General features: G+C 39.3%; 1 protein-coding gene across 7 annotated transcripts in view; it reads left to right on the top strand.

Moving 5' to 3' along the window:
* The window catches only part of TUB (TUB bipartite transcription factor), a 75,265-nt gene that overhangs the window by 11,235 nt on the left and 38,603 nt on the right, over window positions 1-25,427 (top strand). For all 7 annotated transcript variants that reach the window (XM_058806897.1, XM_058806901.1, XM_058806900.1 and 4 more), the window contains exons 2-3: window positions 16,205-16,256; window positions 17,585-17,747. In XM_058806897.1, coding sequence (XP_058662880.1) covers window positions 16,205-16,256; window positions 17,585-17,747 — 215 coding nt within the window. The remainder of the gene's footprint in view (window positions 1-16,204; window positions 16,257-17,584; window positions 17,748-25,427) is intronic.

Genomic DNA, 25,427 nt, shown 5'->3' with positions numbered 1-25,427 from the left:
CTGGCTGATGTTGATTTTGGGAGAGCAGTTGATGTGCTGCTGGGAGAGTGCCTGGACATAGTGTGGCTTGTGCTAAATTTGTCAGTCAGTGGCAGTATTTTGTATAATCTTCCAGCTCTTCTTAAATTAAATCTTTTAATAATCACAAAGCAGATAAATATTTGAGCAGGATTCCAAGTCCCTGCTGCCATCCAAGAGCTGTCAGCAGCAGTCTTTCTGAAGTAGATTCCAAACTCGGGAGGAGGTCCTTCTGTCACCAGGTGGGAGAGGGGAGAGCAGAAGAGTTTCCTGGACAGCAGCCTGGTTTGCCAGCACACAGAGCTTCAGAAGGGTGGGTGAGCAGTCTCTGGTCACTGCTGTGGGCTGGCAGTCTGGACAGACACCCTGTGCACTCCCCAGTGTGACACCAGTGAAGATAAAAGAGTGTGCACTGGTAGTGTGCAACGCCATCCCACAATGGTAAACACATTTGGAGGCTCTCATACAGGAAGCTGTTCCTGTCTTATAAATTTCTAGCTTGCTTGTGCCAGCCAGCTTTCTTTCTGTAATTCTGCTGAATCTCCTCACCTTGTTCCAGTTTTGGTAGGTCCTGAGTGAGCAAGAAAATGGAGCCCTCTGAGTCTGACAGAATGAAGCTGAGTGACATTCTGTGGATGCTCCTTCAGGCTGAAATGGCTCACCTCGTATCCTGCAATAAACACAAACTCATGGGTTGTGCACTGAAGGATTAGAGCTATGAAAAATGTGCAAATAACAGTGATCACATGCTGCATCAATTAGACCTTCTGTGCAGTGGGCAATTAGTGTTTCATAAAGAAAGCAGAAGCTACACAGTCATATGTATTTATCAGAGAGGAGAAGAAAACATCTGCTGGTGTATGTTTTGATTAGACCCAAAGGGGAATCTCAGCTTCACTCCTTTTTAATGGTCCAATAGCTAAAATCATTCTTTCTGCCTTACTTAAATGCATTTGGAAATAGCTTCCCAGAGTGCCTGAAGTGGTTTAATTACATCTGACATGGTTAGAAGAGGTCTCCAGCTTTGTGTGACTGAGCTTCCTCTAGCTGAGAGGATGCGTGCTCGCTGATTACACCTTTGGTTGTCTCCTTTGCCTGGCTTGCTCCTGGTGATTTACAGCGTGGCTGTGGCTCAAGAGCTCAGTGGGACAGGTCCCTTGGTGTGCTGGATGCCCCTTGGCACTGTGCTGGAGTGCACTGCCAGGCTTGTGTCTCACTGCCTCGTGTCCTGCTTGGTGTGGAACTCCGTGAGAACTTGCAAAGACAGAAATGTATTACCCCTGTGTGACTGATAGGGACCCTGCACATACAGAAATGTGGGTTTTCCAGGATGAAAACTCAGCAGCAAGGTTGGGGAAGGAATTATATTTGCTTTATCTTCCACCCTTCCTTCCCCCAAATATGATTCTCTTTTTTATTTCACTTTTATTGCTCTTTGTCAAATCCAAAGTGGGACGTGAGAGCTATGCATTAAAAAAATGAGCCCAGTCAATTTTCTTCACAATATGTTGATGGTGGAAGGAATCTTCTTATATATATCTGTAAGAAATGGCTCTAGGATCCATATGAAGACTAGGATCCCTGCATTTTAGAAAGCAGAATTCCTATAGGTGTCCTTTATAATGTTCCCTATGTGGATTCTCATTGCTCAAGTCATATTATGGAGCTGAGCCCCAAAACGTTCTCTTACAGAGAGACTGTTTAAAGCCTTTGCCTCTATCCAGCCACCAGCTTCATTATGAAATATGTTGCATTTAGAAATATTAACAGTCTTTCATTTTAGTTGAAATTAATCAGCTGAAGAAATTATTATAGGTATTATGAATGCATAAATCTTTCTTCATTGCAAAACCAGGCAGGACCCCCTCATTATATGAATTGTCAGTGAAGGAATTTGAAGTTTGAGTACTCTGGTCTAGTTTTATTTTACACGACCCACAGAAATGAGAATTCTTCCTGAAACTTCCAGAGGTTCCCTGCCTTCTACAAAATGTGACATTAACATAGGTGTTTCATGAGAGATAGATAACTTTAATCCTTCTCTGAGAAAGACCCAAATATTTTAAATTTAATTTTAGTTGTATGGTATGATCTGCTTCCTGTTCTAGGAAATCAGCAACCAAGCTGATAATCACATATTTCTGTTCACATTTTACCCTTTTAAACTGAAAATATTTCATAGGAGGGAAGTAGCAGGCTTACAGGTGTGTCCAGAGACAAGGCTGCACATCAGTCCCCAGTGGAGATTCCTTTTGCTGTAGTTGTTGCTAACAGGCATTCTACCAGGTGAAGTGGAATAATTAAAATGGCAACTTCAGCCAGGTATTAAAAAGATGAAAAAGGTGGTGGAAGCCCTTTCCTGTAATGGTTTGCTATGGATGCCGCAGCACCTGGACAGCTCTTTGTTCAATGAGAATGTGTTACATCTCATTCTGCCAGCCTTTGCTTTGCAAGTTAAACACAAGACAGCCTCCTGGCAAGTAGGCTTGTATGTTTTTGCTGTGCCTTTCATATCCACAAAAGGTGTTGGTAAACTTTTCAGTGCAGTTTGTCAACACAACCTTTCTTTAGCAGTTAATCTGATCTACTTCAGCTGTGATCTGCTTAGTTACGTTTTTAAATGGCACACGGGAGCAAATTAGATTAGGCTTGTTTTCTTTGTTGAAAAATGGAAAGTACAAAATCCAAGACCTGCAATATCTTGAATTACCTCAGGACCTGTTTCTGTCACGCTTAAACAAATCTGCTACAAGAGCATGGCTGCATCAGTGGTAGCTCTCTAAAGCTGTGCTGGTTTAGAAATCAGAAATTGAAGTGCATTTAAACAGATTTGTTTTTTATTTTATGATCAAAACATTTGGGCTAGGAAACAATTTGTACTTTTTCTGAATACATGAAGAGTGGCATTTGTTAAATTCTACATTCTGGTTATTCTTTCTATCTTGAAGCTTTTTTATTAAGTTGCAACCACATAGGAGGCAATCATTGTCACAATATAATTGCATATTGGAGATTTGTGTAAGCTCCATACCTTGAATCCACAAGTTGGAGTTCAAAGTGATACTATAGTTCATCTTCCTTTAAAAAAAAAGGAAGGGAATAACACAAAATCACCCCCAAAAGTATCCAAACCCAGTGATACCCAATTATGCTCAAACATTTGAATTATGTTTTAAAGAGGAGAATTTGTCTGTTCTATGCAGTGTGAGAGTCAGTTGGTTTTTCCTATGTTATTTCTTATCCCTGTCTTTGTGTGGGTTGATAACATGCCTGAATCTTAGAGAAAGAAGAAGAAAAAGACAAGGAAAACAGATTTTGTGTTAATTGGTAAGTGAACTGCAGTATCTGTATCTAGCATGAAAGCAGCCATTGGAATTGCAGATTTGGCTACCCATTTTGTTTCTAGGAGCTGACAAATGTACAATTTGCAATCCTATGTAATTATGAGCTGATTCTAGAGTACTGTAATTTCTACCAGTATCTAGAAGTATATAATTTGAGCATAAAGTTTTGGTAGAGAATGTGCAGGGATTAGTGACACAACCTTAATGAGAATTACACAGCTTAATTCCTTGGATATGATGCTGGTATTGTGTCCTTTATTTATTTTGAGAGGTCATGTTAAACTGAAAATCTGTAGCAGTACATGAACAGCAAAGGATACTTATGGCTTTGTGTGAGATCAGTTTATAGAACATGGTACCCCTTTTGCTTAGCCACTGGCACGTGGTGAGGGAAAAAATGGGTGCTTAACTTAAGTAAAAACAGTTTAAAAAATAGTAGATTGAATAGATGCTGAAGTATTTTTGATCTAGTTCTTTTGGATATTTTGTTACAGTCACAAATGACAGCTGCTTGCCAGTTTAAGAAAAACAAATACTTGGAACTGACACAGCTTTTTAAATCTAATTATTTTATGTGTGCTTTGTTTCAAAGACTAGGTTATTCTTTTTGCATGTAATATATTTGTGCAAATCTTAGGAGTTTTCAAAACAACAATAAAAAGCATCTTAGTGTCTTCTTTGTTTTTTTTTTTTTTATTCCTCCTTGGTTACTGTTTGATGGCACTGTGAATATTTGACAAGCAGTTTAGAAAGCAAAGATAAAAATGAATGATTGATTGCCATTTATTCTGGTGTTTAACATTCTGTGTGCTATAAGTTTTATTGTGCAAACACTTAGCCATTTGAGCAGGTCTAGATGGCAATATTTATGTCCAGCATTAATAAGTTATGTTAGTTCAGGATCAGAACCCTAAAAATTAGGTGGTGTGCATATATCAGACCCTATTTTCAGTCAGATTCAAATGAAGTGAAAATGATTTTCCAGAGTCTGAAATGCCTTGCCTGAGGGACTGACTTTGCTCTCAAGCTGTACCACACAGACTGTTCATGTGACAGCCTTTTAAAGCCCAGAACAATAATTTGAAAAAGGTGGTTGCAGTTAGAAATATGAATTAGTTGGGTCATGATCATTAGCTGTTAATTTTTCAGTAATTTGGTAACTGTATCAGCTATAAGCTGCATACGGCAGAGGAGGTTTTCAGGTGGAGACCCAAGATTTTTGGGGACACAGATTCCATGTTCTCTGAAGCTGTGAGTCTGGATGCTAGCTTGACTCCTCTGCCACAGCCTTTCTCATAATTCTCAATTCTTGCTGGCAGCACACATTTTTGCATTTTGTATACATCTCATAGAGCAAAATTGTATGTCCTGAAAGGAATTGCTCTATCAATTAACTGCCCAACGCTGAAAGAATCCAGATGTGAGTCATACCAGTTAATGATGATAATTTTCCAGACTGTATTAAAAAAAAAAGTAGTAGTTTTCCAGTTTTTCTTTTATGTGTATATATATACACACACACATATATCTATGCAGATATAGTTAAACATGAGGAAATAATGTTTCGTCTGGTTCCTGTTGAGACATCAAGCTGGATAGAGCAGATGATGTATCACTTTTCTCAAGTTATCTCACTTCTTAATAATGAAATGCTTTTAAAATATTTTTCCATTTATACATCACTGTAGCAAGGCATTTCACTTAGCTTTTTGCAACACCACACAATGTACTATGAAGTGTTTTCACTTAGCTTTTTGTAGCACCACACAATGTACTGTGAAGTGTTGAGAGAATAATCCTGAGTAATTATTAGACTAAGTGATAATTTCATTGGAGGCAGTTAAAGAGAACCAGATGAAGATGATTGTCAGATGTAACAAAAATTGTCACAGAGTAGTCAAAAAGAAGTATAGTTGGGATTTTGATAATTCATAATGAAAATGGAACTAAAAATGCCGCAACAACATATACCTGACCTGTTTTAAATTTCACTAATTTATTTTAAATACTTAAAGCTGATGTGCTAAGCTAGGTGTATAAATTCAAATCAGTGAGCATAGTTAATGTTTATGAAAAACAAAGATGATTGAATTTTGTGCAATGTACATATCTTAGTATGCTACAAAAAGAGGTGTGTTGCATAAGAATACTGAGACTGTTACTTGATGTGACACTTCCAAGTACTTGTAAATGTAGTGAGATCATTTTGCCATTAAAAGGGCTATTTTCTTCAATTTGAAACAGAAAAGGCATGCCAGTATATGTGGAGTTAAAGTATAGCCGCAGTAAGTAAATATGGGTTGAATGGGATAAGTTAGGTTTTTCCCTGAATGCATCAAAAAGTAAGAAGTTTTTTTTTTCCTATTACAACCTATGGCATGTGATTCTGTATAGTATCATCCCATGTTATGTTGTTTCCCCTCCTGTTTATTTTCTCTCTGCAGTTGTTTTTACTAGAGAAAGCAAACTCCCTTGGCTGGGAGTTACACACAGATGTGGAGAAAAATATTTAATGTAACAAAAGGAAAGAAAAGCTGAAATGTGTTCAATGATGTTGGAAGGGGCCTTTAAAGGACACATTGGAAAACAGAGCTAGAAAATTGGCTTTCCCTGTACACAAACAAGGTGGGTTCACAGCTGCAGCAAACTCTGACTGTGTTGTAAAGTTTTTCTGCTGCTTCTTGGGTCTTGAGACTAGATTCTATTTACCACACTTGGTTGCACACAGAAGCAAAGGAAAGGGATTAGCTCAGTTTTGAAATGGAGAACAATGCTCTTCAGGTTGTTTACTCACAGGATCATCTTCACAGAAGGAACTGATAAATTGGAAGATTAAATATGTAACTTGTTTTGAAATTATCTTTGAATGCCATAGACATCACCAGAACTGAATACTTATGTCTCACTAAAGGGGAGGAAAATCACCATCCCAGCCTTATTATTACTATGGTTTTCTAAGATTTATTAAAATCTGAGAAAGAGTCTCTTTCTGTGCAGGCACTGTGTATGCACACTGTGAAAATAATCCTCTGTCTTCAGGAGTTCATAATTAAAAATCCCAGCCTGGAGGGATTTATACATATGCATCTTTATGCATGTGAAGTTAGTGGCACCATTCTCATGAGATTCAATTCATGGTTTTGGGGATTCAGGGCCCAGGAATAAGGATCAGGCTGTATGGAATACCTCATCTGCATAGAGTGCTGTTAGAAGCAATGACTTCGTTTTCATTGTAGGGAACAAAATAGAGGCCAAATGGTGTTTGCTACTTTTGACAGCCATCAACATCTTGCCAGTCTTGAAATCCCTATCCATGTACTTAGGCACCAGGATCTGAGAAACTCATTTTCTTCTGAAAATACTGTCCAGAATTGTCAATATTTGCTACTAGTGTAGATGGTAATACAGAGAAAGAACTCAAACCAAAATGAAAAATCTGCTTTCCTCAGTTCCAGCAAAAGAGTACTAGGTTGGATTATAAAGATAGTATGTGTGGGGGGGAAAGTGACAAAATATTTTGTTTCACGGTTAGTATTTATCATGAAATGACATGTCTTCCCTTAGAAACTGTATTCCATAGAAACTGTAAAACCACCTGTAAAAAGGAAAAGGGAGCTTAGCTGTTTCAGTTCACTAGCATCTATCAGAGTTACAATTCTTGCTGAATTTTTGTTCAGTTTTGATTGTTAGAGCAGCAAAGGTAAGCTAGGTAATCTCTTTCACCTTCATGTTTTCAATAAGTGGATAGCTTAATTTTACTATTGCTTTAAAAACTCAGTAAATACAACTCCATCTTTTTCCTAAACACATGCACAGGCAGTAGCACCCGTTAATACTTTGCTGCATTAGTGAATTACCTCAAATCTAATCCATTTCAGCAGCAGCATGTTTGATCTATATATCCATGCCTGTGTTTGCATGCCTGCTGCAGGGAGAAGCCTCACTGAACACCTGCCGCAGTGACCCTGTCGTTGGCATCAGTGTTTTGTTTGTTAAACACTTCACCATTAGGCTATTATTTTAAAGGCCAGCATTGTTTCTAGGTTAATTACTGTACCTGTGAGGCTTCATTCTTGCTTCACAAAGGTGTTTCCAAGAGGGGTTAAGGCTTGTTTGTTACTCTCCTTTTACAGGTGTCTTGGAAGGTTGGACTGTGATGTACAATAGGCTCAGTGGCTGCCAACTGGACAGAGCCATGTTTCATAGAACAGGTAGAGGACAGGGAGGGAAGGGAGCCAGAAGTTATCCTGTGCAGGTTTTCTCTTCATCACAGTGGCTCACAGTGTTTTCCACATCAAAAAAGCAGAGATCTGATCTGGGTGACACCTTTTACCTGGTCAGCAGTAATGGGATGGGAGAATCATTGTGGTCCAGGCAGGGAAATCTTGTTCTGCAGTGTATGTATGTGTAAGTGCTGTCTCCTTATCCAGACAATACTTTACCCTAGTTTCTGCTTATTTAATGTACTGTTTGTTGTGGTTGGGTGCTTTGTACATTAAGGGGTTTGGTTTGTTTGTGCATATATTTTACTGTTCTAACAGCTGAGATTGGCTGGGTTTGGGTACTGAGAGAGAAACCTGGCTGCTCGGGCTGGATCTTTCCAGTGCTGGCAGCGATGTGTTTTCGATAAAGGCACTTCCTGAAAGTCATGTCATTTGTCATCTGGATCCATCTGCATTGCAGGTACTGTATCTCCAGGTCACAGTGGGGTTTTTTTTTCTTTCACAATTTGCTTCTGTGCAGGTACTTCTCGTCAAACTACTTTAAATACAATTTTAGCATAGATCACCCAAAGGCTATTGTGTTTTACTGCTCCATCATTCATGTTTATTAAATTCACCTGTCTCTTTTGGGACATAGATTCCTTCTCTTACGTTTTGTTCAGAGTTTGTGTGTGTTGAGGAAGGGTGAGAAATAACCCAGCTCTTGCAGTAGGTGATATTTTCATTACCTGCATTTTACTGCCATATGCTATCTTGTTCAGTTCTGTGTAATTGCAGAGAATGAGTCTGTACAAATATTAGTTCAACTGATCTTTCCAGGGCAGTAGTGGCAGCCCTGTAGTTCAGTTATTTAAAACATGCAATGTGCTGTAGGGAATAGTTTTGCTTTTCATCTCACTAGATCTTTTCCTGGCTGCTTATCATCCTCACTGAAAGCTGTCAGCCCAGGCATTTCAGGTCCTAAACTGTAGTTTCTTTTCTTTCTGTGACTGCATTTTTATTCTGATTTTACTCAAAGCTGGATCTCATTACTTCAAAGCATATCTGAAATATCTGCAGAACTCCTGTTTTTCTCTTCAGCACTGAGAGTCTGTTGGGTCATTTGCTCAGTGAATGGTCAGTGTTAGTTTTAATATATCCTGTAATACATCTGCATCTAAAAATGTATTTTACCTGACTCTGACCCAGCTGCAGGACCTTGCTCTTGGCCTTGTTTAACTTCATGAGGTTCATACAGCCCTACCTCTCCAGCCTGTCAGAGTCCCTCAGGATGGCATCCCTTCCCTCCAGCGTGTCACACACCACACAGCTTGGTGGTGTTGGCAGATTTACTGAAGGTGTCCTTGATCCCACTGTCCATGTCAGAACAGCTGCACTAGTCCCAGTACTGACCCTGGGAATGTCCCTGCAGGCTGGTCTCCACCTGGACACCAAACCATTGACCATGACTCTTTGACATTCACCACGAGTGTGACCATCAAGCCAGTTCCTCATCCATGAGGGCTTTATCTGTTAAATCCATGCCACTGCAGTTTAGAGACAAGGGTGTTGTGCAAGACTGTGTCAAATGCTTTGCAAAAGCTCAGGAAGATGATGTCTGTGTCTCTTCCCTCATCCACCAGTGCTGCAGCCCTGTCACAGCTGGCCACCAGATATTTCAGGCATGATCTGCCCTTGCTGTTGCTATGTTTGCTGTCACCAACCATCTCCTCATTTTCCATGTGCCTGAGTTCCATAGGACCTTCCCTGGACTGCCACATCTCAAGTATGATGTGTGGTGGTTTAGCTACTCCTTCTGACAATTCTCTCAGGACTGAGGATGCATCTCATCTGGTGCTGTGGACTCCTGCACCTCTAGCTGCCTGAGGTGGTCTCAAACCTGGCTTTATCCTGTGGAGAGCAGTTCTTCATTCCCCTGGCCCCTGCATTTCCCTTCTGCACTCAGCCTCTGTGCCTGGAGCACTTGCTGGTGAAGTCTGAGTCAAAGAAGTCTCTGAGTACCTCAGCCCTCTCCATGTCCCAGGTAACCAGGTCTCCCATTTCCTTCTGGAGAGGGCACATGTTTTCCCTCATCTTCTTTACTCAGCAGTGTACTTACAGAAGCTTGTGTTGCTGTCCTTGACATCTCTGGCCAGATTTAATTCTATCAGGGCTTTAGCTTTCCCAACCTGATCTCTGGCAATTGTGTGGCCATGCTGAGGATTTGGCTGGAGTTAATCTTAACAATATCTACATGGAATTAAGGAAAAAAAATATGAACGTGTTCCTGTTGTTACATTTGCTCTCAGTTAATCTGCAGCACTGTTGCCAGACATAATGAGTGTCATAAATCTTAATGTACAAAGGACATTTAGATAAACCTTACTGGAGCAAATAGTACCAACAACCTTTCAGGAAGGTCTCATTAATTTGCTGATTTTTAAACTAGTTTGACATCCAGGATTTGAGAAGAAAATAATGCGTTTGGTTCTGTAATTATTTGTGTAACTGCAAATGCAGTCTGCTATCAGCCATCTGCCCTGCAGGCATTACTTTCAGTGCCATTTGGATCATCAGCACAGTGTATGATCCTCTGCATCTTCTGTTGTGTGGCTGGCTTGGTGCTGATACTTCTTTCACAAATCTGTTTCATGTTTCTGCCTTTTTTTCCTTATCCTTTTCCTTATTATTTTCAGTCTTTTTAGGGGTCTTCTGCACAGGCAGAAGAGGTGATGCCGTACTCCTGGACTGGCATGCTTTTATTTATTATGTGAGAGTCACAGTGAAATACTTTATTCCTCTGAAGCTTTGCCTAAAGAAATGCAATTTCCATTACTCCAGGAGTTCCTGGTATCTGTAGTTTCCTGGTCAGTTCAGTGGTGACTGAGAGGTGGCCTGTAAGGGTAGGTTGTTGCCCTCTCTACCCTCTGAATGTGGCATAGGAGGAATCCAAGTACTGTTGTTGCTGATCTTTGCAGTAGAAGGGCAAAATAATATTCAATGTCCTTGGGTTGCTCCTCAATATCCAGACTTCTGCTGGTTTAGGTGACCCAGCAAAGCAGTCACTCATTTTACTGTAAAGAGAGGGCTGCAGGTTTTACTGTAAATCAGATGACTGAACAGCTGCTTTAGGGTCAGAAAGCCTTGATGATTCCTAGCATGAGGAGAGCCCTTTCAGAGTGCTTTATCTCATTTGTAAGTCTTTGATTAGCCTATGTGCCTGATACAATAATGTTCTCCCAAGTGGCTTCTGGTGTGCTCAGTTTGTGGGCCAGCAGATCTTGTTTTATGTGGGGTCTTGCAGGTGTGGGGATTTGCAGGTATTGACATTTCTGCTGACTTCACTGCTTGGGAGTTGGTTGAATTTCCCTTGTTTGAAGACCCTAAATGTGTGCCATTCCCCCCAGAGCATGAGTTCAGCCTGCAGGTCCCTAACCCCATTAATGGCATTTACAGCAGCATTTCATCAGTGCTGCAGGAAAGCTCATTCTTAAGGACTTAACAGTAACATTATTGAGAGCAGTTGGGCTTTATGGAACTGCAGAGACTTTACAGAGATTAAGAGAAGTGTAATTGGGTGAATATGACAGATGGTATCCAGTCAGATAAGTGCTACCTCTTTACAGGAATTTTATTTCCTGTTTTTGGAGACTGTAATATTCAAATGGCACATTACACCCATTCTTGTTCTTTTGAGTGTGTTGTGCTCTTAAGGATCCCATAACCTTTTTGTCTTGACACAGCAACATAGCAGCTTTCTTCACAGCAGGAGTGCATGGAAAAGATCTGAGTGATCTTGAATATTAGTCTGGTATGGTGTATTTTTTTTCTTTCTATCTGGTTTGATCATCTATTGTTTTTTGAATTGAAGTTCACAATATGGCAGAAAAAACTCAAGATGAAAATACCCCTTCTAATTTTCCATTTGCTTCTGGTTCAGTGTTCTAAATGGGAGGAAAAATTTCTTATCCAGTTCTTCATCTTTTATAATGTGGACTGTTTGTTTCAGGAATTTTCTCTGCTTATGTATATTCATTTTGCTTGTGCAAAGGTCCCTGATTTCACACAGAGTTTTTGGGTGCTGCTGTTCATAATAGATTATAAAGCAACAAAAAGAGGAAGTACAAGGGTGACACTTCTCAAACAGTGTGTTAAAGTTTAGTGTTAGTATGAGTCTGCTTGTTTGACCAGCTGCATGTTTTGGTGCTGGACTGTAAAGATGTGCTAGGTGAGATTTTGGACCTTTGTCCTGGTAAAAAAAGTTATTTTCATGAAAAATGTTCCTTAATGAAACAGTGTGTCAGGAAGGAACAAAAGCATTGCCTTGTTCATCAGGCAGAAGCAATAGAGCTGCTTTACTGTGGCAGACTTTTTCTTTAAAAAAACCCCTTAAATAAAAGCAGTGACTACATGCATTTTGGACATTCTAATTAGAAACATTTCTTCTTAATTGTTTTTTCTTGCAATGGCTTCATGAAATACAAGCAGTTTGCATTTTCAAAGAGCAAAGGCGAAGTACTTGCTGTGAAAATAGTTATTTGAATTAAGTCTTCTCAGATTTTACTTTAACTGAAATGATCTCATGTGGAATTACAGTAAAAATTGAGCAAGATATTGACTTACAGAATCTTCTGCCTTCATCTCATCTCAGTGAAGTGTGGAGCTTTCTGTAATCATGAAGTTCCATCCTTAAAACCTGATTGGTCTTGGGTTTTTCATGAAATTTTTTTTAAGGAACAGACATTATTAAAAACTTAGAATACTAAAATCCGTTCACATGTTTTCATCTTTGTTATGACATGCAGTACTTTAGTAAGCCTGGCTTACTATAAATTGAATTCAGTGTTGAAACTGTTTCTGCAAAATAGATTTTGTGTCTTAAAAGGGTGGTATGAAAAAATTATACTTTGACTAAAATGTGATTTTACTTTAATGTTTTTCCCTTTAAAAAACAGGAGTTGAGATGTTTGACTCAAATGCCTTTATTGAAATTTTAAAATAATGCTATCTAAAATAATACTTAAATCTCTGTGGGCCTTGGTCCAAGCAACTGATAGGAATCTTTACAATAGGCTTGACTTCATAAACCCAGCACTAGTAACTTCTAAATGGGTGGACTGTTCAAGTTCTGTATAGATGGATGTTTTTTTCCTGAATCTGCTTGGAAATATATCCAAGCTCTGAATTGTCAGCTGAATTTGGACTAGACTATTACTGCAGAGCTGAAAGGCTGTTTGCAATATTATGTATAGTGTAAAATTGCTTTTTGTTTTAAGTGGGTCAGAGCTATAGCCAAGATACCAGGCAGATGCATGATCCTTGATCTAATAGGAGCAAAAATTAATCTTACTGGATCTTCAGGATACTTCAGTGTGCTGAGCAGATTGCTAATATGTATGCATGCTCTTCAATAATTCAATTTTCATGAATTATAAAGTTATATTTCTCTATTAAATCTGACTGAGTTTCATGCTGCTCCTGGGATTTTCTAGCATCACATCAAACATGTAGGCAGAATTGTTCTAACAGCCTCTCTCCCTCTCTCTCTGAGATTATTTCCTGCCACCTTTCAGTCACAGTTTTTCTGCTGCACTGGGCCTTTAGTTTCTGACCATCCCAGTTATTTGAACCAGAGTGCAATGAAAAGACTGGGCAGGACAGGCTGGGTCCTCACCATGTGTACAACCTTTCCAGAGGGATGAGCAATTGATTCCTGCTCTTTTGAGGAAGGGCAAAGGCTGTGCTTCTGCTCACACTCTTTTGTGTTTTCCAAAGAAATAAAAGGCAGAAATCCAGAGCTGGATTTCAGCTCTTGGACCCTGGAGCATCCGAGAGAATGCCAGGTGCTATGATGAGATGATCTGCTAAATCTTTCTGCAAGGACTCAGTGAAGTGTGAGAAAAAGGGTCAGTGGCACTTACACACTTCATCTCAGAGTCCTCTGCAGATGTTTTTCAAGGGAGCCAGAGCGAGGGCCTGATGGAATTGCTATGGAAACAGAGCTTATATTATTTATTTACTTACTTACTTACTTATTTATGCATGCATGTATTTAAACCCTGACTTCCCTTAATGGCATATCTTGGAAGGCACCCAGTTTCAGGAGACTTTGTTCATTGGAAATTGGGGAATGTGAAATGTTGGCTGCTGGTCAGCAGCTCCAAGGTCCAGCAGTTCTGCAGAGAACTCTGACAAAGTGCAGTCTGAAAGTGGAGTGCTCTGTTGTTGTAGCAGAATATATAGGCTAAATTGAACCCTTTTTGTATTTGGAGTTGCATAAGTGTTGTTGGACATGAAGAAAGGACAGAATGCAGCTTTGCAGTGATACTGGAACTGAGTAACTGTTAAAATAGATAGAGTTGGTGGTATTAATGCCTTTTTTAACATTATTCTGTGAAGGATTCAGAAGAGTGGTGGGGGCAAGGCATTCTTATACCAGTCCAGCATCCTTGGTGTCAGTGAAGAAAGCTGGAATTCAGTTTTGTTTGTTGAATGTTAAATGCGAGGCTTGTCTTTTATGCATGCCTAAAAAAGGTTGTGGAAAACTACTCAGAACTTTATTAAATATGAAGTGGATAAGGACAGAGCTGGAAGCTCCAGATGACATTGTCATCTGGTTTTCAAGGTATGATGCTCTCAGTCTCAGCTTTGATTGCATATATTCAGAAGCTTTAAGAAAAAAAAGTCTTGCAGTAAGAAGGACAATGTGGAGAGGTGTTTTAGCATTGCAACATCCATAGTTTTTGGATGGAGTTTTATATTTTTTTGGCAGTCCTCTGGTGTATCTGATAGCTGCTTTGCATTCCTGGAACGCTGAATGCAAATCTGTTTGGTGTTATTTAAACTGCCATGTTTACCATGCTACAGCTGGGCATTAAGAGACATACAGGAGCTGTGCCTGAACCTGAATTTGCCTTGTTGTGGCTTCCCATGCAGGCACAGGATATTTTCCTGCCCCCATATTCCCTGCCGTGTGTCATGCCAGGACATGGATGCTGGGATGGTGTATGCATTACTGCCTCTGCAGTTCTAGGGGTCTCTGTTAGCATCACTGCATGGTTTTGGCTTTTTCTCAGGCATTGTCTGAAATGAGGAGGATTTGTTCAGGCCATTGAGCCTGAAACTTTACACTTAGGCATCTTTTACTCAATTTTTTGGCTGAAAATCTCCGTTAGGGTAGTTCTGCTTTCTGGCAGCCCAGCTAATACTGCTGCAGCCATAGTGAAACACTCTTCTGCAAACCTGATATTGTATACCATGGAGGAATGTGTGTCTTCCTTTTATAACTTCTGCAATTTATAAAATGAAGTATGCTTGGTGTAAAGCAGAACATTGTTATGACTGAGGGTTTTTTTTCTTTAATCTTTTTTGTGGAGTATGGGCAATGCATTACTTCTACAGGAGATGGTAATTTCATACCTGAGGTACTTGAATAGCACAGTTTCAATCTGTGGAACATCAGCCTTTTGTAGCATATAACCTAATAAAAATTGTAAAAGGCTGATTCCACCAGAAATGCTTAATTATAGGTCTTTGATAATGCTGGCATTGGAAAGGGGGCATTATGCATGCCTTTATTAGCTGTTCTAACTCTACTAGTGTTACTGTCTTTTAAAGACTGTGAATTAATACATGAGATTCACATTTTAATGCAATTTCCATTGCAGTACTGTTGGTTTGTATGTAGGTCAGAATCCAGGTTTGTTTGTCCTGGATCTTTTTTTTTGCTCTTTTTGATTGTTAAGAGTGAGATAAGAGAAGGGGCTAACATTTTATAAAAGTGTATTGTAGGAGAAAATTAATTTTCCTTGTAAGAGGCTATTGTTTTTGTTCTATAACACTATTTTCCCTGTAGATGACCTATTACTGTTTAAAAGATTCAATTATCTATGTTCAGTGTTTAACTATAGTGTCCTTACAATAGAGACCTTTGTTCTCCAGAAAAATAAAGCCTAGTCAGTAGTTTGCTAAAGTACTTTGCAAAAATAGCTTTTTGATTTCAATGCCAGTCTTTAATATCTAATTAATGAAAGTGATTGAATTCACAGGAGCATTCAGTGCTCCCAACAAGCAACAATTAGCAGAGAGAAATATGGCACTGAGCAATGCTGTTCATCTTGCCTACCTCTAAATGTTGAAGTGTGTGGCACTAAGTGTGACTTCTGAGGAATAAATATCCAGGAATATTCAGGAATATATTATGGTTTTCAGTGTGCAAAAGATTAGGTGGTTAATTTTCCTACCATAATTTTAAATACTGCTGAGTTGCTAAGCAGTTCACTTACACTCCTCCCTTTTTCTAGGCTTTATATGCAGTTTTTCAATTTCAGTGCTCTATGCATTGATGTTTTGCAGGAGAAGAGAGTGGAAAAGAAACCAAGTTGTAGACCGTGGATTTTTGCATTTCTTTCTGAGCTGCCTGATTATATATTTTTGTTGAAGTTTGTGTGAGCCAGAGTTTTGCAATTTTTTGTGGACTGCATTTAAATCCTCTGAAGCCAAGTTTTTTCCAGTTAAGGCAGAGTTATCCATACACTTTTTTATATGGATAACTCCTGTGAGAGTTTCCTCCACTGTGTGCTGTTAGGTGTTGTTTTGAGTGACAAATTTGTTCCAATTATGTACTCTTTGTCTTTGCAGTGTTCTGGATGATGAGGGGAGCAGCCTGCGTCAGCAGAAGCTTGACAGACAGGTAAGATTTTGGAGGAGGACTTTGCTCCTTAAAATCTGAATCCTGGAGTAATGAAAACACTGATAATTGATAGAAAATGGCATCCTTTGATTGGGAGATGCAGAAGAGAGATCTGTGGAGGCTGAAGTTAACAAGTCTAACTTTCATTAAAATTTGTCTTCTGACTGTGGTTTGAGTGATTTCCACTGCCTTGGACTTGTTTTAAGCTATTGTACAATGTATTTATTACCCCCTCTATGGAGCAGTCACACCAGCCAACAGAGGTTAACCACAAAGTTTTTATTCAGTGAATTTAGCTCTTGTGGCTGTAACCTAGTGGCCCTGTGTGCTATGTTGCCTATTTTCTGACTGCATTCCTACATGTGCAAGGGAGTCAGAACATGAAATTTGAGGGAATTGTGTCATCACATTTTAATGGGAGTTGAGGTTTCTGATTTTTTTTGATTTCTGTGGTCCCCTTCTCAAAAAATGCTGTCATTTTTATAGTTACACCTTGTGAGTAATTTTATCCTTTTCTATTGCCACTATTTCATCAGCTTGCGTGTCTAACAGCATCTCATTTTCAAATTCAAGTACTATTTATGCCATAATCCTGTGCTTAATTCTGATTATGGTGGAGTCATGTTGAGGTGTTAACACAACTTAGGGAGCTGAAAGAGTTCACTCTCCATTTTTATTCCTCAGTTTTATTGCATCTCCTTTCTAGAAACTAAAGTATCACTGTACAGAAGCAAGGAAAAGGTAAGGTAATAGATAAGTAAAATTAACAGTTTAGTTCTCTGAGGTTGTGGAAGAGGGCTCAAATTAGGTCCCCATGGTGCCACTGGATGCCAAAGGTTTTGGTTTTCACCAGGTCTAGCTGAGAAATTTAAGTATTTAATTAAAGTTCATCTATTATAGCTGTTAAATTAGGCTTGTGTCCAGTATTATCACTTGATTCTAGTTTGCAATTACCTGCTTTTAATTTACAGAAACTGAAATTGGCATCTCTGCCTCGTGCCCTTGCTTACCCTCCCATTGCTTCACAGCCAGTATTCTCACACTGTTGTTTTCCCAAGGGTTATTTCCAAGCAAGCTCTGACAGCTGGTGGGCTGCTCAGAAAGATGTATTTTAATTATTTGCTGTTTTCAGCAGAAGGTGTTTCAGCAGTGGGCTGGTTGTGGTGGTTTTTTGGAAAGGTTTCCTGTAACCCGACGTCCCAATCTCCTGCCTGCCAAATGCCGCCGCTGTAGAGCCGGGGAAGGGGTAAAGCTGACCATGGTTTTCCAGGGTAGGATGCTGCTGTTTGGAGGGCAGTAACAGATGCCTTTCTCTGTCTTTTCTCCAGAGAGCACTGCTGGAACAGAAGCAGAAAAAGAAGCGCCAGGAGCCACTGATGGTTCAGTCCAACGTGGACAGCCGGGCGAGGACGCGCAGGACGAAACATTCGGAGGAGCAGGCCCCGCTGGTTGAATCCTATCTCAACAGCAACAGCAGCACCATATATCATGGTACAGAATGCCACCTCCTGCAGCTGTATTTGCTCAGAGTCCTGGTGTGGTGCTCATTTTATGCTCAGGAGAACAAAAGCTCTTGTTTTGCATGTTTCAGTAAATCATTGATATCCTTCTCTTGTGTTTGGGGATAAAACCGTCAGAATTTGCAATTGTAGCCTAACAGGAGGGAGCAAGGTACCTAGCTGCCATTTCAGTGCTGAACTGGGAAAGAGACAGCTTGTCCCTTCTGCCATGGCTATTTAAGTGTCTTCAGCCTTGGTTCCTAAGTAGAGCTGATGGGTTCCACTCTGAATGTTCCTCTGCGTGTAATTTTGCTTAAACCTAACAGAGGTAATGACAAATGTGAAACCTATTAACTAAGTTCAGCTAGGACTGAATGTAGTAATTTTAAAGATTCTGTGTTTCTCCAAAGTCCATTAAAACAGGTAGAGAAGAACATTTCAAACTCGTACAATGTCTCCATTTTCTCATTAAATATTACAGGATCCAGTAGGAATAGAGTCACTTAAGGCATCACACCCATAGGGGAAAAAAATTGTCATTTCTTTTCAAAGACATTAATAATCAGAAATAAATCCTAAGGAAACCAGGCATTATTTAGTTCTGTCCTCATATTGCCCATGCTTTTTGGCCCTCTAAAATGGTATGTACGTACTTTTCCTCAGGATTTCCTAAGGGGCAGCTTGGGTGATCCTTGTCAAAAATTTGACTCTTGTAGATATCATTCCAGGTTGGTAACACCTCCCAGATCTATAGAGAGCAGTAATTTTCCAGTTTTCTTGTTTTGCAGATCATTAAGTTGAATGTAATTCATAGGGGAATTTATAAGCTTCAATAGCAAAAGGCTTCCTTCCCTGACTATTGATGAGTTTGTGGGACAGAAGCTGAATCAGTATCTACTGATATTGATTGGGAATGCAGCTGGCAGATTTCTGGCTGGCAATGGTGTTAGGTGGGAGAGTACTTTGGTTTTGGGGTTTACACATTAAATCTTAATATGCTTTTGTGAATCTAACTCTGTTAAAAGAACCAATAACAACCAGTATCCTACTCTTATACAAACAAAAATTTAACCCAGCATTCAGTTCAAATTTCTGTCAGTTTTACTCACGTGCTGGACATTTTGTCTCCCTGTTGTTTGTTTTCACTTGCTGGTTTTGTTTTCCATAAAAACAAGGTGGGTATTTAGTATACAATAACAAATTCTGCTCTGAGAAGTGCAGGTTTCAGAGTCTTTCCTCCTGGTTAGCAATTGGTGGAATTTTTTAGCTGATTACAGCTACAGAATTTACTGTTAGAATCTGGAAATTATATTGTTTAAATGTTGAGATTTTGGTAATAATGGGCCTTTTAAATCTTTTTTCTGTAAGCAAATAGGATACCATAAGTGGTTTCAGATGGAGAATTATTTTTTCAACTTAGTATTATTTTAATTATTTTTTTCTATTAAATAGTAACATTTCTCTTTACTGCCTGTTTCTCAGGGTCTGGGATGTAATTTTTAAAGATTAAACTGAATGGCTTTCCAGTCTAATTCAAAATATTTGATTTAGCACAAACATTTAGTGTGTTTATTTTTTAATCAGACAAAATAGAAATTTTCTCTTTTTCCTCTTACACTCAAGAGTTTATCAAAGGTAAAAGCTATTCTGAGAAATAATATAGCAGAGAGATAGTGCTGTTTACTAAACCCCTTATATTGCCAGTTGATCAAGGTTTTAATTTTCACAAATCTGAGAAAAAGATATTATCATCACATAATTGCTAACAAATTTCATATATGTACTAACTGAGCTAAATTGTACACCAATTTGCACCAGAGTGGATTTCCTCAGTATATGAGTGAGATTAACTGTGCTCTTAAGGTAAAAGTGACCCTTCCTGTCATATTATACCACACCATTCACTGGAATACTTAGATTTTTTTCTCCCTAAATGAGTTTGTTCTAAATTTGTCTCTCAAACCCTTTTAATATTTCACAAGGTTTCAGAGAAGCAAAGAAATATAATGTTTCTCATATTCAACATGACATTTGTTAATCCCTTGGGACAGCTCTCCTCGCAATAAACCATGCAGTTTGCCAGAGCCAGCTTAAAAGAATTTAATTACCTAGTAGGGTGTTTTATGGCCTTGTAAAATCCTTTGTTAGGCACGTTGCTTTTGAAAATATTACAAGAACTTTCGAAGTGTCCTTTTTTGGTGTGGCCTTCTCTGGGAATGTGCTTAATGTCTCCAATTCCCCAATTTGCAGGGAACATTTTGGGGTTTGATGACCATTTTTAACTGTGGCATTGAGCTTCAGGGCTGGCAGGTTTTTTTTCCCCCTTCAATGAAAACATTTGTATGTGGCAGTGTCGGATGCATGAGACAGCTGGGCTGTTTCTAAAGAACTATTCTGCGCTTTTCCGTTCATTTGTGGCTGTTATGGGCATGCTGATTCCAAACTGAGAATGGCTCTTTGATGGGACTTGATGCTCTACTGAATGAACTACAATGCTTGGATGAGCATGTTTGTGAAATCAATTCCTGTGCTAGCAAATGCTACAGAAAGAACACTTCTTTCCACCTATCATCCTGCTCCACTCTCTCTTTTAGCTTGCACTGGTTCTGTGTAGCACAAAAGTACTTGTTGATTTCAACAAATAATTGGGTGCCTGTGTGGATATATCTCTATGGTACTTTGAGCAAAGTAGGTCAGAGATAGCATCTCAGCAATTCTCAGATGCTGGGAAATTCTCCTTCATACACTGCCACTGCTTATTCTGATGCCATTAACTGTGCTGGGAAATTCTCCTTCATGCGCTGCCATTGCTTATTCTGATGCCATTATCTGTGCTGCAATGGTTCCCTCATGGGCAACTCTACTCTGCAGTAAAAACTCTTTTAATTCCAGAATAATTATCAGAGGTTGGAGTAGAAAGTCAGTAATTCTTGTTCTGGAATAGAGCATCAGCCTGGTGAGCTACTTGTGGATAGAGTAGAACACCTTATTTTGCTAGTTAAGCTAACTGTGGATTGCCAGAAATGCCATAATTTTTTTTTCTTAGATGACTTAAAGGCAGAGAAATGACACATTGGTAGAACAAAATGGTATTTATGTTCCCTGCCAAGGGTTGCCAGCAATTCCTCTGGGTACCATGAGTCTTTTAAGGAGATGTGTGCTCTTCCAGTGAAGAGGTGGCTCTGCAGAATTCACCATGCACGAGTCTCCACACAGAACGTTTCTTCTCATCTGTCCCATGTTTCACATACAGATAAAAGTCTTCAGCTACTGTACCTTGTAAATGACTTGAATATAGCGTATATTTTTAAACCTTTTTGTTGTTGGCATAATGCCTAATTAACTAATAACAACAAAAGTTACCTGCAAGAACTGAGATGAATTAGGCTGAAAAGACCACCATGATATAAAATCTCCCTGGCACTCAGGTCTATGAGGGATTGGTTTGAGCTGGAGTCCCGGCCAGTGCTAACACAGCCATCAGCACCTGCAGGTCAGGTAGGTAGGGTTAGGCCCCTCATTTGTCTGCCTGCCATTTCAAGCAGTAGGTATCCTTCCACTGACTTCCATGATGTTGTTCTATGGCTCTATTTACAATAAACCTTCTCTCTCTCAGTACCAGATGCAGCTCAATTGCTATTTCATCATTATAAACAGCCACGTAAGAACCAATAACAACTTTTTGTATTGCTAATAAATTTAAATTCTAAATAAAAGACAACAAAGGCATTCATTCACCAGAAGAAATTTAATCCTTCTTTGTAGGAGAGATCACTTACATTGTCTTCTCCTCATGTGTTCTGGTTTATTTTCAATTCAGTGTCCTTCATAAGGACATATTGCTTCATGTTTGCTTAAAGTTTTTTTTAAAATTTTATTTGCTGTTCTGAAATATGTCACAGTTACATCTACTTTCTTGTTTTCATGTATTTCTACTCAATTTTGTGAAGTTTGTTGAAAACCTGAACAAACATTTTAGCCTGATTTGACATTGCAAAATTCTGCTACAAATACAGTTCTTTTCAATCTGGATTGCAAATACTGAGCATTCCTGGAGCCAAATAGCATGCAGAGATACACTAATTACTGCAACAATTTAATTACATTATTTAATTACATTTAATGCAAATGCTGAAAGCCCATTTTTACAGAGATTTTACTTCTGTGAAAATGGTGAATTTCCACTGGGGAGTGATTTTTCTTTTCACAGCACCGAGGAAGGCAGAGATTTGAATGAGTGCCAGATATGCTTTCATTAATATTGCCACACTTTGTTGCAGCTGTGGTGTTTTTATATAAGACTTGAAATTAAAAATGTTTTCAATTAGATACTCTCAGAGTAATTTCCATTGCAACTTCCAATTTAGATTAACCATGTGTAAAAAGGCAGAATGACTTTTTTCCTTTTTTCCTCTGGCATTTGGCAGCACATCTAGGTGTAATGGCTGTGTGGTGTGTTAAACAGACCTTTGATGACAATTCATAGCTTTGGTTGTTAAATTTGACGTGTCATTCTGCTATTTACCATGCATGATGAGAGTGAGTTTTTTGATGAGCATCCTTAGCTGTCAGCTTTAAAAGATGACATCAGTTAAGTATTAATTTAAAAAATCATATATTTGCCTGTTCATCAGAAGAGTGCCTCTCCATCCCTGTTTTCCACTGACCTTGGAATGAGCAGGTATTAGTTTATTTTTTGAAGATAGCAAGGAATGTTCTTTGCAAAGGGCTGTTAATATTGAGAGATCAGGCAGCACTCCAAACATCATGTGGGCTAAACACTTAACTTCCAATAAGCAGATATTCTGAAATCTTTATTTCAGCTGCAGTCTCTTCACCTTAATCTTTAAAGCATCTGTTTGATTTGTCAGCAGTCCTTACTGCACCAGTGCACTTCCAAAATAAACAAACTAACCCAGCAGCAAGGAGCAGAGGGCAGCGGGTAGCAAGTGTTCCACAGGTCTTTTTGTGGTTTTTGGTATTGAATTCTTTGAGAGGAAAGTTTAGAGGAAATGGCCTGAGAAACTCCCTTGTCTTTCCTTTGATGTCCCACTTGTAGTGTATTTACTTTCAGTTACTAGTGGATATTTAGCTGTTTTCTGTCCTGGGCAGCATCTCAGGAGCCAGGAGGGGGGGTGCCCCCAGCACAGGAAATGCCCTGGCAGGCAGAGCCCCATCCCAAAGGCTGCAGACAGGGCAGGCAGAGCTGCCAGCAGCATTCCCTGCAGCCCCAGACATGGCAAGGGATGAACCAGGGCCAGGGCCCTGCAGGGCACCAGGCAGGGTGGGAAAGAGATGCTGCAGTGCACACATCTCCGTGGGGCAGGCGAGCTGCCTGCAGTGCCAGGATGCTCCCAGGAGTCAGGCTGGGAAGCAGCACCTCCAGCACAGCCCTGGGCTCAGCTGGGGCAAAGCCCATGGGCAGGGTGTGGGTGGAACCCCCCAGGGAGGCTGGTCAGGGCAATTGAAGCCTAGTCCTGCCCTCAGGGCTCCAGTATCACAAAGTAATTATGTAATTTATCACTGTCTTTCATCTTCCTGGCATGGGTTTTCCATAGATCATTTTAGCTTTCCTCATTAGTTGTCTGCTTTCCCAAAGTCTGGTTCATTGCTATCAACTCTCCATTTCACATGCTGCCTTTGCCTTCCCCGTCCCCAGGATTAGGCAGCAGGTATGTGGGGGGTTAGAAGAATCTTTTATTTAATTCCTTCCCTTGTTCTCTCTGAGGAACTCTTAGACCAATGAGCTTTTAATAATGTCCTTAAGCAGCACCAAGTTCCCAAGTACATTGATTCCTTTATTGGAGCACTAAAAAACCCATCCCATTGCACTTCTGAGCATTTTCAGCTTTGCAGCATCAGCCTGGTCATCACATCACTGTTGGAGGCATAAACTGCAAGGAGCCTTAGGGAATTTGCTGTCAATACGGTTTTGGGAATCTGGAATCTGACTGTAAGTTACTAGCTGAAGGAGTAATGCCTTTGATTGTAAGCATTTTGAGGCAGGAGTCAAATCTTTGCATGTGATTAACCAGTAACTAACACACCAAAGTCCTTGTCCTTATTCAGATTCTTGTATTTAACTATTTGTGTGGTCTAGGTAAAACTAATAGAAATATTTAATAGCACTGTAAATGGGTTTGCCCATCTTCAGAATATTTCTGATAGACTCCAGTGTCTTTTAAATTATTGTAGAAATTCTTGACCAGTGCAGAATCTAGGTTGATTAAATAAACTAAGAATGAGCAACAGCCCAAATAAGCAGCTAGAATGACCAAGGCTAGAACTTCACAAAGAAAAGCAACAAGCCATTCTTACAGTGAAACACAAGAGCTTCTCAGGCAACAATAAGAAAAAGACATCTAATTCCCACTGAGTTGTTAAGGTACACCCTGACTGAACTGTAGTTCATCTTTCTTTGCATGGTACTTGTTCTGGGTTTCACTTTTATTGTTGAGACAATGTTGGTAAATAGAATGAATATTTGCCTTATACTTGCCTTACATACCTCATTGTCTGGTTCAGTCTCTTTCTACTTAAAGTGTTTTCCAGACAGTCTGCACAATTTTAGAATTTTTTCTTTTTGTGATTTTTCATTTACTTCATTCTTTGCATAATGTACTGTTCAAAAGCACCCTTTTTTTTAGCACATGGCATTTTTATGTGATAGAGATTGGTAAGTTATGATTCATAGATTTTCTTTTCCTTCTCTAAGATCATAAGAGTGTACAAGCACTCATATCAAGAAATATGGTCATACAAATGGCAAAAAGAAATCTGCATTTTCATTCATGCTGCTTTGAAACTCATTTCCTGTGTGAACTTCTCATCATGAAGGCCAGATGGAAAGACAAGACATGTTTTACATTTTCATCCACTCATATAAATATGTGTGGGTAATTTACAGAGTTGAAAAAGAACTTGGGTTGTCTCACATGTTTACTCACATGCTTACAAACTGCATCCTTTTATCTGGCTGTGCATTGTAGCTTTATCCCTGTAACCTGGAGTGTTGTCTATCACAGAACTGGTTCATGGAAAGGTTTCTTTTTTCCCTTTATTCTGAATTAGGACATTGGTGCTGCAAGGCAAAGCTGGGACACTGCCCTTGTCAGCCTTGACAAAGCCCTTCCATACTCACCTGTATTATGTTAACAGACTGTTTGCTGTTTGTTCCTCTTTCTTTTCATCTCAGATCCTGAATTAATATTGCACTGTGCTCCCTTCTGTCTCCTGAAAAATACTTTTTTAATACTCTGTTGAGGTTAGTAGTCAGTACTTAATTTAATGAACATGGATGAATAATACTGAAATTAAAGTCACATAGTTGTTTTATTTGTAAGCATGGCATTTATCTCAAAACCATTTCTTTTACAATTTACTAAGTTCAAACTAGAGTTAAATACCAGGTCTGAGAGTCCAGTGGATTTTTCTGTTTGGAATGCTGACTCACTACAGTACTTGCTCCTCCATTTTTTTCTTGTCTGAATGCAAATTCTATTACAAACAAATAATTCTTATGGAAAAGGAAAATCTCTGGGTTTTTAAGTGAAGATGTTAATAATCTGGGGTGGGCATATGAAGTATCAGGATAGATTTTCAAATCTAGTTTCCTACTGTTTAAGATAACATCAGTAGGGATTTTTAAAGCTGCCTAAATGGGTAGCTGTAC

Source organism: Ammospiza caudacuta, chromosome 6 (assembly GCF_027887145.1).
Source record: "Ammospiza caudacuta isolate bAmmCau1 chromosome 6, bAmmCau1.pri, whole genome shotgun sequence".
Classification (NCBI taxonomy): domain Eukaryota; kingdom Metazoa; phylum Chordata; class Aves; order Passeriformes; family Passerellidae; genus Ammospiza; species Ammospiza caudacuta.
This window is presented reverse-complemented; position numbering and strand designations above follow the sequence as displayed.